Consider the following 17,432-nt stretch of genomic DNA (forward strand, 5'->3'; position numbering starts at 1 on the left):
GCTCTGCCAGCCGCTTGGCTGGAGGTTTGCTTTGCCTTGTTGCCTGCGTGACCCCCGGCAGGACAGGCCCAATCCCAACCTGTCCTCTGGATATCCCCATGTTACCGTCAACACCCACGCTAATAACAAACAGCTCTTAGGTAATTAGAGTTGTAATATATGCACGCAAGCCAGCTGGTGAACCGTTGCCATACGGGCACAGAAATCAGCTCAGGAACTTGAAGGGGAAAATAAACCCGGGGGGAGGCCATTCCGCACTGGTTCATGGGCACAAGTCCCTGCTTGGCAGAGGCCAGGCCGAGCTGGGGAGCTCCAGCTCGGAGCCCGGGCTGGAAGGGGAGCACGAGTGCCCGCCGGCCTCCACCTCCGCACCCACGCCGAGCCCCGGGCCCCGGGCCCGGCCAGGCTCCGCGCCGCCGCTCTAGGAACCATCGTGCGGCGGAACCTTTGTGCCGCGGCCCGCGGGGCGGGGGGGGCCGTCTGGCGGGAGGGACCGCGGTGGGGGAGCGATGGCGGCGGGGAGGCAGTGGGGGGAGCGGGGCTCGGCCGTGCTGGAGCTGCCCCGCACGCCGCGGTTGGTGTGCGTGGAGTACCCGGGGCTGGTGCGGGACGTCGGGGCCATGCTGCGGACGCTGGGAGGAGAGCAAGGCGTGTCGCGGGTGAGGGGGGGCCCGGGGGCCGGGGAGGGTGGGGGTTACCCGGGCAGAGGGGGTGTGGGGCGGGGGGCCCAGCCCCGGCCCTGGGAGGGGGCTGGAGGCAGGAGGAGACCGGGGCCACGGGTCTCCCGCTGTGGGAACCCCCTGTCCGGGCCGCTGGCGTCCGGCAGGTCCCCACGCAGGCTCCACGCGTGGTTTTGGGGTGATGCCACTCGCCTGGGCCGCTGCTGTCCAGGAGCGAGGAGCCGGGAGGTGTCGGGCAGGGTGGGAGCAGCTGCGCGTCCCCCCGATGCGCTGCGGTGTTGGTGGCACAGGGGTTCATGTCCCTGAGGTGGTGTGAGGGGAAACGTGGGGGTAAACCCCATGGTGAGAGGGCGTGGAGCCAAGTGGAGTCCAGGGGAGATGGGCTGTGCGGGTGCGATGCTGACGGAGACTGTGCCTGCCGTTGCTGACCCAGATCTACGCGGACCCTGCCAAAAGGCTGGAGCTGTATTTCCGCCCCAAGGACCCTTACTGCCATCCCGTATGTGCCAATCGCTTCCCCACCTCCACCATGCTGCTCAAGGTGAAGAGAAGGACCAAGAAGAAGAAGCAGTTGGACACCGAAGAACAAATCCAGCCAGAAGTCCAGTTTGAAATGGAAATTCTTGGCACTGTCACCACTGTTTACAAATTTCAAGGTAATAATACTTGGATTTGTGTCCACATGGCTTAAGGACGAGTATGTCTGATGGGAGAGGGAAGTGTTTTCCTCTAAGAATTTAGGACTGGAAGGACAATCAAGTCTGTTGTTACAGCCTCCTTGCTATATACACCTTTGCATAAACTTATCAGACTCCTGCTCCTGAAAGTTGAGTGTTGTGAGAAATCTTGTGATATACACAGTGAACTTCACGATGTTTTACCTTTTGTTTCTCACAGGAATGTCTGATTTCCAGTACCTGGCGATGCACTCCGGTCCTGATGGCAAACAAACCTCTATGTATGACAAAGTGCTAATGCTCAAACCAGAGAAGGAAGAATTTTTCAATAGAGAATTACCTCTCTACATCCCGCCACCAATTTTCTCACGTCTGGACACTCCCGTTGACTATTTTTATCGGCCAGATATACAACACCGGTTAGTGCCTTTTCTTGTAATGTAGTAAATAGCTCTGTTGGTTCTTAAATGGACAGGTAGTGAAACATTTTGCTGGTTTGATATATACTTCTAACAGACAAGTCCTCAAGTTAAGATTTCCTTTTCCATCACTTGAAGATGCCTCCAATCCATTGTGATTTCAGTGTTGTTATAGGATCTGTGCTCTTGAAGCATCAGAGCAGCACTAAATACATCGTACGTGTATTCCACCTGTTTAAACTGCTGCCCTGTTCTGTTTAATCCCTCTTGATTTGGCACAACAGAGGCAGGCATGCTTGAGAAACTGCCTGGCAGCAGACACCTCAGCAAAAGTCCACTGGAGGACTTGCCGAGTGAGGGGAGCTGGTGAAGACGACTGCCTCCCCCAGCACGCTCCGCACAGCGTGGGATGCAGTGAGCCGGGCTGGCTGCCTGCTTCCCGGGGGCTGGAGCCGAGGGGGGAGCGTGCAGGAGTCGATGCCATATGTTCCTGTGACCGCGCTCGCCGGACCTGTTCCCTCCTGGCCCCGGCTTGGTTTTGCCAGAAGAACAATCTGTGAGATCTCCCACAAGAAACATCTTTCATTTTCTCACTGTAGTCCTTCATCGGCACGTTAAAAAAAAAAAAAAGAAAAGACTTCAACTGCATTTCCATCTTGCCTTGTCCCTGCACCCTACTGAGCTGCAGTAACTACAGCAGAGCAAGCGCAGAGGGTGAAGCCTTTTGTGCTGCAAACACGTTGCATGCAAGTCAGTAGCCACCTGCCTGAGGGTTTTCTCTCAGATAGTACAGGGGACCTCTGTCATTGTGCAACTGGCTGTAGCTTTGCAGGGTTTGTTTTTAAATTCACGTTTTCTTTCCTCAGTGGTGTCCCAAGAGTCTCGTATGGTACCAGTGTGTGATTCCAAAATCCATAGGGAGGAGGGGCCGAAGGTAAACCAGCACATTGCTCACATGGCTGAGTCCCTTCTCTTCTGAAATCTGGAGCGCAAACTTCCATTTTCACGTGGTCCCGTGAAGGCCCCGAGTCCGTGTGTGCCACAGGCAGAAAGCAAACCCGGTCCTTTCCGCTTTTCTTAGGGAGGGATACAACAATCCCCAGGTGTCTGGTGAGAACCTGATTGGCCTCAGCAGGGCCCGTCGCCCGCACAACGCTATCTTTGTGAACTTTGATGATGAAGAAATCCCAGCTAAACCCCTGGATGCTGCCGTACAGACCTGGAAGAAAGTGTGCACCAATCCTGTGGATAAAAAGGTGGAGGAAGAGCTGAGAAAGGTACGTGCCATATTCCTGACTTGAGCACTGTACTGCAGCATGCTGTGCAGGAAAAACCTGCATGCATCCGTTTTCTCTGACTTCCCCAAAAAGTCTTGGTGATTGTAACTGACTGATACAGCAAGTATCAGTAGATGCTGCTGACACTGCTGCCTTCAGTTCAATTATGCCAGTCCAGATTTGAATCTGGCTTTGCAGCCAACTCACGTTAAGTTCCTTTTTGCGCCACTAGTTCTTGCATTACCATTCTGATAGCTCATACTAAGGGCCAAAGGCCCCGATACAGAAAAAAGTCCACTTGGAAAGCTGAACTGCCTTTAGTAACCCACTTCCCACTGTTTCCATGCTTGTTTCTGTATTATTTTAGCTCTTTGAAGTCCGTCCTGTCTGGTCTCGGAATGCAGTAAAAGCCAATATCAGTGTCCACCCGGACAAGCTGAAACTTCTGTTGCCATACTTGGCCTATTACATGGTAAGGCTGCACATCTGCTAGGAGGCAGAGCGAGGGGGCATCAGCTGGGCGTTCCTGGTTCTTTACAGTTACTGAGGTCCCACCACTGAGTACCTGAGCTTAACGTTATGTAAAGAGAAAAAGGGAAGGAAAGCTTTGTTTTTGAACAGAAGTTAAAACCATGGAGGATTCAGTAACTGCTCACTCCATTGGTTCTAATCAGCTTTGCAGTTCAGTCAGACACTCAAATTGACTGTCCATCTGGCAACGACAGCAGAATTTTTCCAAACAAATATTTTGTGGTGACCTTGCAGGTTGGTTTGTAAAAGCACACAAACATTTGGGCTCTGATGCATCGATTGCCCAAGTTTCAGTGTATAAATACTAGTGTGGCAAGTGAGGAAGAAGCTGGTAAAAGAAATATTTTTGGGGCAACAAGAGTAAATATGAGAATTTTCTAAGAAACTCTGCAACACTGTACTGTTTTTTTTGTAACCATCTTCCCCCATGTGTGTTTATGCAGTTAACAGGTCCTTGGAGAAGCTTATGGGTTAGGTTTGGGTATGACCCCAGAAAACACCCTGAAGCAAAGATTTATCAAGTACTGGACTTCCGAATTCGCTGTGGAATGAAATATGGTAAAAGGGCCCAAACCACAGAGACGCTCTCTCTGCTTTCTGGTTAATCCTGGTAGTACTTTTCTTTTTACTTGTTTTTCAAACTCTTTTGCCATATTTCTGCTCTGATGAAGATGACACCTTTTGAGGTCATTGCTTACAGTAGTTCCTCTATAAACTCCTTTAATACTTTATTTCATAGCATGCACTATGTCCTTCCTCATTTGGCACATTCCAAACCCAGTGGACAGCTGGCTGACTTTCCTCCTCCATGTGTTCAAAGCCCAAGTGGATGTAGCAGACCGTCTTCCCTCTCGCTCAGGGGAGGCACTGAGCAGTAGATTCTGTTCCTTACGTAGTAGCTTTTCCTCAAGGACCTCAACGTCTTGTGCAGGATGCTAGGCCTCAGACCCTGGGACATAGGGTTCCCGTGCTCTGATTTTGCAGAGGGCAAGTTGAGCGAAAGGACTTTCTGAGGTCATCTAAGTCATTACCATCACATCGCACCTCCCTCCTTGCAGGTTAAAGGGTTTTGTTGATCTGATAGCTCTCCTCGCCCCACCTTGCTAAAGTCACCATACCCAAGGATCAGCCAGCCTTCACACAGCAGTCCAGCACCTCTGTTTCTGAGCTAGGGATATTCTGCAGGGTGCTTGCCCTCAGTTCATTTTTGGTTTTCTTTTTTCACCTCTAGGTTACGCCCCTAATGATATGCCCGTGAAAGCAAAACGCAGCACATATAACTACAGTCTGCCCATCACTGTCAAGAAGCCAGGTATGCTGTGCCAGCAGAAGGGCTGCCTGGCTCTTCGGTTTCTTTGTTTACCCCATCCTACTCACAGGTCTTGAAGGGTCTTTCCGTGTTCCAGCTGAGCCAAAATTGGAGCTTTATTTCTGGTTGTAATATGGTGCTGCTGTTAAAGCCAGTAGAAGAGTCTCCTGCTGGAAAGTGTTGTGAGAGTCCTGGATGCACGTCTGGCTGAGCCACAGTATCTGTTTGTTAGCAGACAGAAGGGACTTTTGCAAACAACACTGTGGGAATTCAGCATTCACTTCTGTTCTGTAAGGGGAGAGTTGTTCTCTTGTCTTTGTCAAGGGAGAGTAGAAAAGATTAAAATCACGAACAAACGCACTGCGGAAGAAGCCGCCAAACTCACCGCTTTTCCTGTGAGTGTCCAATAGTGTCTCTGAAGAATGAGCAACACGTGCTCAGTTGCTAGGTTGGTCTGGTTTTTGCTGACCAGCAAAGTTGAATCAATATAGAGAAGTGACAGTATAATGCCACAGAGTGAAAGATGTCCCTAATTAGGACTCTCTTATTTTTTGTCTTTCAGTAAGTCACACAGTCAGTGTACATGATCTGAAACAGGGGCTTGGTACGTCTGGTGCATCCGCTGCAAAAAATCCTGCCTCCAGCAGGTATAAACTGAAGGTAAGCATTACTCTCTCTTACCAGAATCTTTAAATAGCTTAGTGAAAAAGGGGTGTTTCCTGTTTTGCCAATCATTGAGGGCAGTTGTGAGTTGATATCCTCAGGTTTTCCTGGGAAGCTGCTAATTGTACGTGTCACTACAGAACTTCACCTGCTGGGCACTGAATGTATTTCTTACATGCTGCAAGATGGGGTTGGTACTCTCAGCCCTGGTCTTAAATGTGATGAGCATTTTGTTTCAGTTGATAAGATTGGAACTTTATAGGCAGTGAAGTGCAAAAAATTACCATGTGTTTATCAGGTCATCCTGCAAAAGCCAGCAGGGCAACACAAATATTTAAAGAGGAGTCTTTTATTTTTCCCTTTTTACTAGAATGAAACCTATGATCTGCTGTTAGGCAGTAACAGGCTGCAGACAGAGTTGCAGTTTGAAGAGATGAAGTGCGTTCTCAGCACAACTGTGCTGTTGTGACTATGGCTGCAGCGAAATCTTGCTGCATTCCTCATTCAGCTCTATCTTTTGCCATATGCAGACCTATGCCTTGGAACTGACTTGTGTTGGAAGTGCTTTGTTCTTGAATCAGCGCATCGGAAATACTTTTCAGTTATGCTAGAGTTATCCTGTTACACCATTAAATGCACGTTAATCCTTTCTTTCTTTCCTCCTCTTAGGAATCCATCTACATTTTCCGAGAAGGAGCCTTACCCCCTTATCGGCAGATGTTCTACCAGCTCTGTGACTTGAATGTGGAAAGGTACCGCGCACTGGCAGCTGAGTCTGCTGTTGGAGCTAGATTTCAAAGCCTAGTGTTTATATCCAGTCCATTCCCCTCTCTCTCTCCTTGACCAGAAACTTAAGAGCTATTTAGCTTCTGAATAAAAATAGAACAGGCTTTTTGCACGTGAACTTCCTTTCCCATGCGACAATTATGTGAATAACCAAATATGCTAGTCCAACTCAATGAAGTAAAATGGAAGCAAGACATAGCCTGTCTCATTTGAAGCGTACATCTGAATGTAGAATAACGTTTCCTTCCCTTTTGCTGCTTTTTAGCCTACAGAAAATCATCCGTCGGAATGATGGCACAGAATCAGAATGCACAGAGCGGGATGGGTGGTGCCTTCCAAAGACTAGTGATGATCTGCGAGATAGCATGTCTCTGATGATAAAGCAGATAATCAGATCCACAAGACCTGGTAAGGACGCTTCTGAACATCAAAGTGTTTTACTACCTTACTGCCTACTACAGCGTATTACTACCTTCCTGATGGTGTTGAGACGTTGTGGGCTGAATAAGGATGTTGCAGTCAGCACTGGGGCAGCAGCGTTCCTGTATTTGCCTCCTCCTCGGTGCTACATCTGCTACATCTGGTATTCTTTGCGTTCTGAATCACTACAGCGTTGAGCTGAGGCTGTTGTCCTGCAGCGTGAACGTGGGCTGGAATTTGGAATGGCTGGGAGTAAAGGCTTTCTGTTTCATCTTCCCAGTATCACGGCCTTCAGGTTTTAAATGTCTTTGCCCAGTGATAATCAAGATCTTGCTCTTACTGATGTATCTGTTGGTGGCGTGTTACTTTTTATTGCTGTTATTAATTGAACAAGAAGTGAGGAAATTATTTTTGCATTATGCTGGGCCAAAGCAGTATCTCAGTGGATTAGGTGAGAATCAGCTAGGAGAGGAGGCACAGCACTGCAGATCTGCTGCTGTTCTGCTGGCGTTCCTGGAGTATGAAAACAGATTGCTTTGGGCTTGATCAAATTCTGTTAAGATGTGCAACATTAGCTGTGCCCCTCTGGCTTCTGCCTTCCTCTCCCTTGTTTTACGAACTCTACTGCAAATGCCCCCGGGTTTCACCGAGCGAGGCATCACAGTGTCTGTCTTTCTTTCTTCCCAATTAAGCTCTTTTTTCAAGTACAACAAGCAGTGAAGATGGCAAAGAGCAGCTGGCATATGAGTCTGGAGAGGATGAGGATGATGAAGAGGAGGAGGAAGAGGACTTCAAGCCTTCTGATGGGAGTGAAAATGAAATGGAGACAGAAATTCTGGACTATGTGTGAACTCGGTGAACAGTCTGGCTGCTGCTGGACGGAATCATCTCTGCTCTTGTTCCCCGAGCGCTGAGGGTTCAGCCACCATGCCCAGGATGTGGGAAAGCAGAACTTACATTTAGATGCCGACGATCTCTCTGCACCGACTTGCAGTGCCTGCTGATGGGCGTCATTCTGGATGTTTGGGAGCCCGTGCCTATACTTTCCTAATTGCTGGCTAATAAGCCCTTAAGCAAGCTCAACGAACTCCCAAGAGCGAGCCCAGAACCCAAACCAGCTGGTAATACACCAGAAAGGAGGAGAAGTTGCATTCCCAGATCTCTCCTTGTGTGGGAAGTGCACCTTGGCCGAGTTGGTGGCCATGTGGAAAACAGAAAAGGTGCCTGAGGAGGTGCTGGGGGAGCACTCCAGTGCCACTGGAGTCCCTAAGGCAGGTGCTACCCTTCTGCTTGTCTAAGGGGAATAAAAATACTGTGCCATGACTTCAGCATCGAGCCTCGCTGGTGATCGTGGAAATAAAGCCAGCAGGAAAACACGCTTTCTGGCAGTGAATAATTCCCCTCTGCGGTATGTAGTGTATGTTGTCCTCACTAGCTGGTGCACTTCTCAATTCCATTTTGATTTCCCCAGTAGTTAGCAAGGATGGAAGGAAGCAGGCAATGGGGCAGAGCTTCAGGTCCCCAGAGCTTGGCCACTCATTAGTCTGCCATTGCCGGCTGGATTGTTACCACCCAGTCACAGAAATTAAGGATCTGCTGGTATTTTCTAAGTCTTGTGCATTCCCTGGTGTGTTAGGAGTGCAAGGTTTCTCGTTCATGGCCAATAATATGCTCTAATGCATGGTTTAATATGATTTCAGCCTCCTGCACTTGTGTGAGGCTTCGCAAGGCATTTTTTATGTTCTCTGGAGTTTTGTTAAGGCTGAGAGATTTCCTTAGGTTTGGCTTCCCAAAAAGAAGCCCACAAAAGCAGCCTCTGGAGGGCTGTCATACAGTGACACATAGCTGTGCTCCTGGATACGTACGTGTGTGTGTGTGTATACACGTGTATATATATATACGCACACACACAGACTCTGCATTTGAGGCCTGACTCCTCAGGTTTGCACTCACCATGGCTTGCTGGGAGATCCTGTGCTTTGCCTTGTGCTCCTACCTCGGGGCAGCGCAGGCTGCAACCCTAAGTACAGAGGCATTTCTTATGGCTTTAAGACTTTATGAGGGGGGCTGTGCGTCGATCTGTCTGTCCAGGGGCACCTCCGGCCAGGGTACAGTGTAGGTCCTGGCAACGTGGGAATCCAGATGCACGAGCGGCTGTGCCACAGGCTTACCCTTCTCAACGCAACAGGAAAGGAAGAAAAAAGGAGAGATGCACTGGACATACCAGTGCCAGGTAAGAATACATGCTCGGGTATTACAGGCACCAAGAATAAACACTCTCAGAAATGCTAAGGAAAAACACCCGAAGCCAAGCTTTCTACCAACAGGAGGCCCAAGGCCAAAGCAGCCAGAAATCACCTGTGCCAGAGTTCATTTATTTCCCAGCTGTTTTCAAAATTCCTCTGTCTGGGAAGACTGCAGCAATGTGGATGTTTAATTCTGCCTGAGCAGGTAACGGCGTTACCAGCCCTGTCTGGACAACGTGTACTTTCATTTCCAAAAGCTGAGGCTTTAAACTAATCTATGTAGCCAAAGGCACAGAGACATTCTGGATAGTGCAGCTGCATCATTAATACCCCCACTCAGAATCACCACACCGTCCAATTAATCTCCACTGATGTCTGTGCAATTATAAAATAAAAAATAACCATGCTGGCCGTGCTGGAAAATGAGCCCTTGAGTGCCAAAGGAACGATGCCTCAAACCAAGGCAGACCGCTGTCTCCACACCATAAGGACCAACCATTGCGTTTGCTCTTAAAGCCATTGCTTCTATCAAAAGGAGTAAAACCAATAAATTGGACATCACATTTATGCAACTGGAAAATGCGCTGGTCCCAACAACTCACAGGTTCAAATGAATAGGGTTCATTTGAAAATCAGGCACTGGTCCCTCAAAACCAAAAGCCTGTGTCTTAATTCAAGCCCAAAACAAAGCTCAACTCAGCACAATTAACATAAGCTACGAACCACAGGCGCAAGTGCCGCCTCCTCCACGGTTGGGCTCACTCCTTTTTCTCCAGGAACGTGCTAGCGTTTTGGGGAAGGAGGACAGGACAACCCCTGCCTTGGGGGAGAGACATTTGAGCATCAGTATTTTATTGCAAAGACTAATTACATTGCTGTGTACAAGTCACACCAGGCAGTGTGCTCCTTCATTGAAGTGGTACAAAATACATATGATACAGCCAGTCCCTCCAGTGCCGGTGGGCTGCTGGGGGACGCTGGTGGGAAGGGAGGGGGGTGGTGGCAGGCACGAAGCAGCGGGAAGACCCTGGGATGCTGATGCCTAAGGGCAGAAGCCAGGCTCTGGGCAGGGTGGGAGGCAGGAGGCTGCCCCTGCGTCAGGGAGCCAGGGGCTCCCATCATGTGCAGCGACGGGCGATGCCACCCGAGGGGACACGGGGCTGGGAGAGCTCGGCGCCGGCCACGCTCACACCCAAGCAGCCTCTTCCCCGCCTGGTGCCAGGAGCCTGCAGCCCAGCGCCTGCTACCAGCCCCCGGAGCGTGGCCACGCAGCCTTGCTGCATCCCCAGGCGCGGCCCAGGCCCCTCTCCTGGAGCTGGGGAAGGCGCTGCACCCGCCCAGCAGCACGGACAGACACGGACAGACCGGGAACAGAGACGATGTGCTGGAAGGAAGCGCTTAAAAAAAAAAAAAAAAAAAAAAAAAAAAAGAGATGGAGCCAGGAGCAAAAAAAGGTCCCCTTTCAGTTAGTGTTTCCTACAGTGATTAAAAGAAGTATCTGCCCCTGCTCGAGCGACTAGTGGTACAGAAAGATGAGAGGGGGTGGCTGGCGGGGTCTGCACCCCGCGGGCACGCAGAGCGACGCTGCTGCTGCCAACGTCCCCCCCAGCAGCCTTAAATACCAGAGCGGGGAGGTGGGGAGCAGAGAGGGGCTGCGCTGCAGGGCAGGGGGAGGCTGGATTAGTAAAATGTACAAGTTCGTCTCTTCTATTTACAACCAATAAATATTGAAAAAAAAACCAAACCCCTCAGTAAACTTGTTCTATACAAAAAAAGTCTCATTGCTGCTTCTCCCATGGTCAGTGTTTGAAGAAGTCTGGTTAAAGCCCAAGGTGAGTGGCACTTTCTGCAGGTCAGGCAGTGGCAGCCGGGGCACCCAGAGCACCCCAAGCTCTCCAACTCCTCGCCCGCCTGCGCAGACCCAAGGTCTCTATTTACACAAGTTCGGACAGAAATTCGCTCTCCTCCTCCTCCTCGTTAGGCTGGCAGCGCTGCGGACACAGCGCAAAGCTTCCCCCGCCGGTAGGAGAGACACTGGCATTTGATCTTTGGTGCAAGTTTGAACGCGGGCGGACAAAGTCCAGCTGGAGGATGTGCTGGATCGGGGAGAGGAGCGAGACCAGGCAGGCTTCCAGTCGTCAAGAGCATGAGGCGTCTGCTCCATCCCGGCATGGACACAGCTCTCCTCCATGGGGCTCCAAGCACCAGTGCAGGGCTGCATCCTCTCCAGCTCCCCTCCCAGTCCAGGGCGTCCGCGGCTTCTCCCAAGGGAGGGACAGGCAGAGATGCACGGTGGTGGCAATGCCAGTTATCCCGGGGAGGAAGGACGTGGAGGTAAAACAACGCCAGGAAAGCCGGGAAGGAGAGCACCCCGCCACGTGGGAGGCTTTGCAGCCCCGGGGCGATGGCTCATGCTCCGCTCCTTGCAAACGGCCCCTCTGTGAGCCACCGCTCCCCGGCTCGCTCGGACACAAGGCACCTACGGCAGAGGCGGGCTCCAGCTCTGGGCTGGCCGGCAGCTGGACTAGTGTCGCACCGTGGAAGGTTAAAAAAAAAAAAAAAAAAGAAAAGAATAAAAGAGAGATATCCCCCTCCGCTGCCTTCCTGCGTAGAAAAAAAGACCTGATTGAAACGGGAGCTTGTGCAGAGAGAGGCGGAGGCCGACACCAGTTGCCAAAGCGGCCCGGCTCTCGGTGCAGGAGGGAGATGCACGGCCGTCCCCCGTGGGCGAGGGTCGCTCCTCTCGCCGTGCCGGGCGGCACAAGGACTGGCCGCAGCCGAGCTCGGAGCAGCCTGCCCCCAAGGCCCCGTCGGTGATGGGTGGCAGTGGGGCTGAGGCTAGAAGATGCCTTTGGCGATCTTCAGGCCTTTCTGCTTCATCCTGGGCAGGGTGGAGCTGGAGCCGTGCTTGATCTTCACCCCCTTGGAGAAGCCCCGCTTCTTGAGCACAAAGTCGTAGTTGGCAGCAGAGTTCATGGCGTAGAAGACGTTGGCGTTGTCAGGGATCTTCAGCTCTGGAAGTGACCAAGGATGGGGGTCAGTCATGCACCCTTTCCCTGAAAGGGGCCCAGAGTGGGGCTGAGCGTTGTCCCCGGGTGCTGGGACCCCTCTTGCTGTCACCTCCCAGCCCAGCTCTGAGCCGGTGCTGCCCAGGCTGCCCCCCATGCCCCAGCACACACCTCTCTCCTCTGAGATGATCTGAACGAGCTCATAGTCTTCAGGCCGGTCCCCATCCAAGTTGTGTTTGGCCATGGCTTTGCGAATAACGACCGGGGTCTTATCCTGGCTCGTCACCTGTGAGCACAAAGCATTATTAACCTGGGGGGTGCAAAATGCTGCAAAGCCTCCCACCACCGTCTCTCCTCCTGAAACGGGCCATGCCCACAACTGAGCAGGGCGAGCCACCCCTCCCCGGCGTCACCACGGGTGCCCCGTACTAACCAGGATGCTCTTGTACATGTTGCCGTTGTCCACAGCCAGGCTGACGCGGATGATGCAGCAGTCGTCGACCTGCTGGTTGTAGAGGGGCAGCGAGAGGGAGGAGTAGCTGGAGATGCCGGAGACTGAGCGCTTGTGGGTGCGGGAGGCCGTCACTGGCGTGGAGGAGACAGAAGAGGACGAGGCACTGCTGGAGCCCGAGCCGATGCCCGATGTATCCAGGGAGGAGAGGGAGGTGGATTCCCAGAACTGGAGGGCAGGGAGGAGAGGGGATGCGGAGGACACAGTGGTTTTAGCTTCTCCATCGGCCACAGACGGGGCGTACCAGCGCTGGGGGAGGGAGGCCAGAGGGATCTCACTGACCTGTGACAATGGGGGACCGACACGACTACAGTCGCCGGAGGCACAAGAGCCCTGCCACGCTGCCGGAGCAGCAAAGGGCAGGGGCCTCCCCAGCCCCAGGGGGTCAGAAACAGCCCCCGGGACCCCCACCCGCTCCCCCCAGCTCCAGCGCCAGGGCAGAGGCAGGGCAGCCCCCGCACGATGGCCGCACCTGCCTCTGGAGGCCTGGACCCCGCAAGCTGCCCCGTACCTTCTTCTCCTGGCAGTCAGGGGACTCGGGGATGAAGCTGATGTTGATCTCCTCCACGTCGGAGCTGCTGGAGCCGGCGGAGGTGACACTCACGGAGTCAGTGGCGTCCCCGCTGCACAGGTACTGCCCGCACTTGAGCTGGTCGAAGGATTTCGAGTGGGAGCTGCCGCTGGCGCAGGGCTCGGTGCTCGGCGGCTGCCGGCTGCCAGGAGAGACGTGGGACAGGTGAGAATTGAGCAGAGCGAGCGCGTTTGGATGGCAGGACAGCGGCCACCCCAGCCTGGTGCCCTGCAATCCTCAGCCAGAGTCGCCCTGCGCTGGCGCCCGCCTCCACCCCGCATCCCGCCGGGGATGAGCAGACTCACTCGCTCCATCGCTTGATGATGCCCGTGTTTTTCTTTGCCTTCAACGTGTTGCTGGCTGACTCTGACAGCGGCTCGATCTCGCACGACAGCCCGTAGCTGCAAGGGGAGAGACGAGGGTTTGAGCTCTCCGTGCTGGCAGGGCGAGGGAGGCAGAGCAGGGAGTGCGGCTCGGGGCAGCTGCTGCTCAGCAGCAGGAGATGAGCGGTGGGACCTCCCGATGCACCGGCAGCAGCACGGCCCCGGTTCCCGCTCATGCTCACCTCTCAGCCTCGCTGAGCCGCTCCAGGCTGTGGAACCAGTCCACAAACTGGTCCTCCTGTGTGAAGCTGTAGTTGTTGCAGGCTGACTGAAGCAGCTTGATCTGGGCGATGACTTCAAACTCCTGGAACAAACGGAGGCTGTGAGACCAGATCTATTTGCCAGCCCCAGCCTCTTTCACGAACAGCCCAGCCCCACACATGGAGAGAGATACGAAGGACCAGAATCCCCTTCTTCAAAAATGAAGAACATGACAGCAAAAAAGGAGAGGGATCAACTCCAAAGTGACCGGCGCAGCCTGGGCTTGCACCAAGCCCTCCTCCCTCCACCCGCTGTGCAGCTGCCAGGGCAAAGCTCTCACCTTCCTTCTCTTCTCAAAGTTGATCAGCCCGCCCTGGAATAAAGGAGACGAATGTCAGTGTGGAGCAGGCAGAAAAAAACTGCTCCCATCCCTCCCCGCCCCCCGGCTTGCTGCCACTGCAGTGCGGGCATCGCTGCCGAGGCAGCGCGAGAGCAGCCCATTTCCAGGGGCTGACAGAGGTGGATGCACAGGGTGCAGTGTCCAGTACAGGATGCACAGGGTGCAGTGTCCAGTACAGGACGCATGGGGGACCAGCCCTCCATTTATCAGCCCAGGCTCTGTGGAGGAAGGAGAGGAAGGGGAGGACAGAGATGGAGGTACATACGTCCAGGAAATCCTTCATGGCGGTGTCCAGCATCACCAAGTCCGTGAGGAAGGTACCAAGGTAGGGAATGGTGCCCTGCATCACGCCCTGTGGGGACAGCAAGGGACAGCGGGGTCAGCAGAGAGCTGGGACCAGCCCGGGCAGCCGCCGCAGAGGGGGCACGGGAGCAGCCGTGCCAGACTCACCATCTCTCGCTGCTGCTGCTGCCGCTTCTGAGCCCTCTTCGGGTTGATCTCCAAGGTGGCAAATTTGGATGTGCCCTCCTGGATGGTGGGGAGAGGTGAGGATCAGCGCGGGTGGGAAACTGCACTAATAGATGAGCTAAAATTCACCCCTGCTTTTGTTGGTACAGCTTTCCTTGTAGAGGGAAAGGGGGATGAGGGGAAGAGGAGGAAATCACAGCTGAGCTTGTTCGTGGCTCACAGGGAGGAGAGGCTTAGTGAATAGGAATTGCTGCTCCCGTTTCCAGCTCTGTATAAATAGCTCCTCAATGGGATGTTTTGTTCCCTTTTGCATTCTGTGTCCTCTCAGTCCCCAAACTGGAGCTAGGCTGGGAAGCTGCAGAGAGGCTCCACGGGGCAGGATGTTTTTGCTGCAGCCTTCATGAACCCTAAAACCCCACCTGAAACCAAGAGGCCTTTGCACCAGGCTGTTAAAACGCAGCTGCCTCTGGGGCGTCACCTGGTGCACTGGATCCCATCCCACTGCTTATCTCTGCTCGCTGAATTGCTCTGCAAGCTTCAGGCAACGACGACTTTTGGGTGAAGCAGAAAGCCCAGCCTGACCCGAAACCCCTGCTTGCTCCTCAGACTCAGCAGGCCCTGCCTGCACCCCTGCCTGCAACCCCAGCAGCGCTGCCAGGGCTTTAGCCTGGTGCCTGGAACACCACGGAAACTTCTGCCAGCATCAGCCCGAGCTCCCTGCCAGCGACGGGCAAGACAGGCAACGCGGGTGCCGCTTCCCCATACCTTGATGAGAAGCTCCCGGCTCAGCGAGTGGTTGTTCTCGTCGGAGAAGATCTCAGAGAGCTCGTGGAAAGTGCGGAAGCTCTCCCTGCTCAGGGAGAAACATGGGGAGAAGTCAGCAATGGTGCCACCCTGGGGCCTCCTCCTTGGGCTCTCTTCTGCTCGCCCAAAGGACCCCTGCAATGCTCACAGCTCTAGCAGGGCCCTGCTGTTTGGGGGCTGCTCCAGGGAGGAGGAGTGATGGTGCTTTTATTTCCTCACCCTCCTTAGGTCCCTGGCAGCTTACGCTGGCCCTTGGGTTTCGGGCACACTCCAAGAGGCAAAGCTGGAGCTGAGATGATCCCATCTACACATTCAAGGGCCACAGCCACAGCACAACCTCCCCCTTGAAACCTCCCCGCGGCCGCAGGGGCCCAGCAGGCGCTGCGTACCGTAGGACCTCGTCCCAGGTCTTCTTCAGCCGGTGAACGGCGTTGCACTGCAGAGCCGAGAGGATGGCTCGGAGGGAGGAGAAGTTCTTCAGGATGCGGCACTCCTGGGGGCAGACAAGGAGATGACGGGAGTCAGCGTTAAAGAAAGCCCAGGGATCTGCTGGGATTTGCACACTGCAAAACCTCAGCCCTAGGGCCAAGGTGGGAGGTGAGCAGGATGGTGAGCTGTCCTACCCGAGCCACTTCGATCCACCGCTCCACCACTTTAGCCCTCTGCTGTGGCTTCAGGGACCGGTCTCCGAGACATGTGGCAATGACACAGTTGGCCACGCTATTGAACTGCGAGACCGTGGCCCGGATGGTGGGCGCCAGGTGCTCTTTGCCCTTCTTGTCTCGCTGGGACCAGATGCAGCCCAGGCAGTGGTAAGGCACCACTTTCTTAAACAGCTCCTGGAAGATCAAGGGATGGAGACAGGTCTCTTTGGGGTCCCTGGGAAGGGAACAGGCCAGGAGGAAAAGGTGGAAGGGCGGAGACAGGCCTGTGCCCAGAGCAGCAGGGAGCAGATGGGCAGAGCACCATCGACCCGGCTGTCGAATGAATACTCACAGCATCCATCAGCGTGAACTGTTCTGCCACCATCTCTGGGGAGAAGGAGAGGAAATCCGGCTTCCCGTCCCCGACCCCGTCCTCCTCCACCAGCTGGAAGGCGCAGCCGCCGTGGTCCACAGCTGCGAGAGACGGCGCGAAGCTGAGCACTGCAGCGCTGCCGTGAGTCGGGGCCCACGCCAACCCATGCCAGCCCCCTGCGGACACCCACATCCCACCTCCCAGGCTCTTAATTCCCATCTGGCTTCACGCCTCGAGAAACGAGGCTCAGATAAAAGGATAGTCATTTTAAACCTGGACACAAGTGTCTGCAGAGGATTAAAGGCAGATTAGCTAATCCACTTAGAAATCCCACTTCGGGTGCAGCTGAATTAGCTTCCCGGTGTACCTCCATGTAAACGCAGGCAGGGTTTATGGGGGCTCAGCCACGTGGCAAGACCCGAGGTTTTGGAAACCCTCGATGCCAACCAGTAGCACTCTCTCCACCTGCAGCCCCAAACGACCCCCGGCAAGCGGGGAAAGGACCCCACCTTCCGCCTCGGACTCGCTCTGCTCTTGCTGCTGGAACTGGGCCAGCAGGATGCGGGCTCGGCGCTCCAGGTCCGAGCCGGGGATGTTGTGGCACACGTAGGAGATCAGCTGCTTGAGGCAGGCGAAGTCTGGGGGCTTGCGGAAGTCCTCTGAGTACTGGTCCAGCCAGGCGCCCAGGATAGAGGAGATGGTGCTGTGGGGAGGGGGGAAACACAGGCAAGCTTGCGTGAGAATTGGGTGCCAGGAGAAACCCGTGTGCACCCTCACGAGCCCCAGGCATAACACGCGCCTTTGTACAAGAACCAAAGAGCTATCACCAGAGCCACCCATCTTGTTCACAGCGCAGTCAGACTTACTTCTTCAGCTCCATCCTCTCGTCCACAGCGTGCCTGGCATGGTCCCCATTCGCCTGCACGTGGAGTTTGCCGTACCTGGTAGGGCAGAGCGAGGAGGCAGTGAGCATCCTGGCCTCAGCTGTGTCTCAGCACTGCCTCTTCTCCCTCCACATCACCCCCAACTCTGCCGGGGGGTCAAGAGGAACTTCTCATGCA

At 54.1% G+C, this 17,432-nt stretch overlaps 2 protein-coding genes across 6 annotated transcripts in view; one reads left to right on the forward strand and one right to left on the reverse strand.

Annotated features, from left to right (window-relative positions):
• Positions 1–499: 499 nt before the first annotated feature.
• On the forward strand, positions 500–8,139 carry GTF3C5 (general transcription factor IIIC subunit 5). The gene is made up of 11 exons (XM_087752680.1): positions 500–659; positions 1,114–1,336; positions 1,578–1,776; positions 2,858–3,053; positions 3,421–3,525; positions 4,028–4,142; positions 4,816–4,896; positions 5,456–5,553; positions 6,226–6,308; positions 6,608–6,750; positions 7,455–8,139. The coding sequence occupies exons 1-11, from the start codon at positions 510–512 to the stop codon at positions 7,610–7,612; spliced, it is 1,551 nt and encodes a 516-aa protein (XP_087608806.1). The 5' UTR covers positions 500–509; the 3' UTR covers positions 7,613–8,139.
• Positions 8,140–9,839: 1,700 nt separating this feature from the next.
• The window catches only part of RALGDS (ral guanine nucleotide dissociation stimulator), a 62,525-nt gene continuing 54,932 nt past the window's right edge, over positions 9,840–17,432 (reverse strand). For 3 of the 5 annotated variants that reach the window (XM_087752676.1, XM_087752674.1, XM_087752671.1), the window contains exons 4-18: positions 17,238–17,312; positions 16,881–17,074; positions 16,351–16,472; positions 15,978–16,193; positions 15,744–15,847; positions 15,316–15,400; positions 14,533–14,610; positions 14,348–14,434; positions 14,023–14,055; positions 13,664–13,785; positions 13,404–13,499; positions 13,039–13,240; positions 12,450–12,809; positions 12,188–12,302; positions 9,840–12,022 (exon numbers count right to left, since the gene is read on the reverse strand). In XM_087752676.1, coding sequence (XP_087608802.1) covers positions 11,847–12,022; positions 12,188–12,302; positions 12,450–12,809; positions 13,039–13,240; positions 13,404–13,499; positions 13,664–13,785; positions 14,023–14,055; positions 14,348–14,434; positions 14,533–14,610; positions 15,316–15,400; positions 15,744–15,847; positions 15,978–16,193; positions 16,351–16,472; positions 16,881–17,074; positions 17,238–17,312 — 2,065 coding nt within the window. In that variant the 3' untranslated portion in view covers positions 9,840–11,846. The remainder of the gene's footprint in view (positions 12,023–12,187; positions 12,303–12,449; positions 12,810–13,038; positions 13,241–13,403; positions 13,500–13,663; positions 13,786–14,022; positions 14,056–14,347; positions 14,435–14,532; positions 14,611–15,315; positions 15,401–15,743; positions 15,848–15,977; positions 16,194–16,350; positions 16,473–16,880; positions 17,075–17,237; positions 17,313–17,432) is intronic. The other 2 variants (XM_087752673.1, XM_087752675.1) reach the window with 2 other exon arrangements.

Source organism: Nipponia nippon, unplaced genomic scaffold (genome assembly GCF_047370975.1).
Source record: "Nipponia nippon isolate SJK-2023a ecotype South Korea unplaced genomic scaffold, ASM4737097v1 scaffold_16, whole genome shotgun sequence".
NCBI classification, from domain to species: Eukaryota; Metazoa; Chordata; class Aves; order Pelecaniformes; family Threskiornithidae; genus Nipponia; species Nipponia nippon.

Excerpts from the sequence above, each read along its gene's own strand:
- GTF3C5 (XM_087752680.1), top strand. The coding sequence starts at position 510 with ATGGCGGCGGGGAGGCAGTGGGGGGAGCGGGGCTCGGCCGTGCTGGAG. Across the intron at positions 3,054-3,420 it reads TGGAGGAAGAGCTGAGAAAG|CTCTTTGAAGTCCGTCCTGT; the intron begins GTACGTGCCATA and ends GTATTATTTTAG. Across the intron at positions 6,309-6,607 it reads TGTGACTTGAATGTGGAAAG|CCTACAGAAAATCATCCGTC; the intron begins GTACCGCGCACT and ends GCTGCTTTTTAG.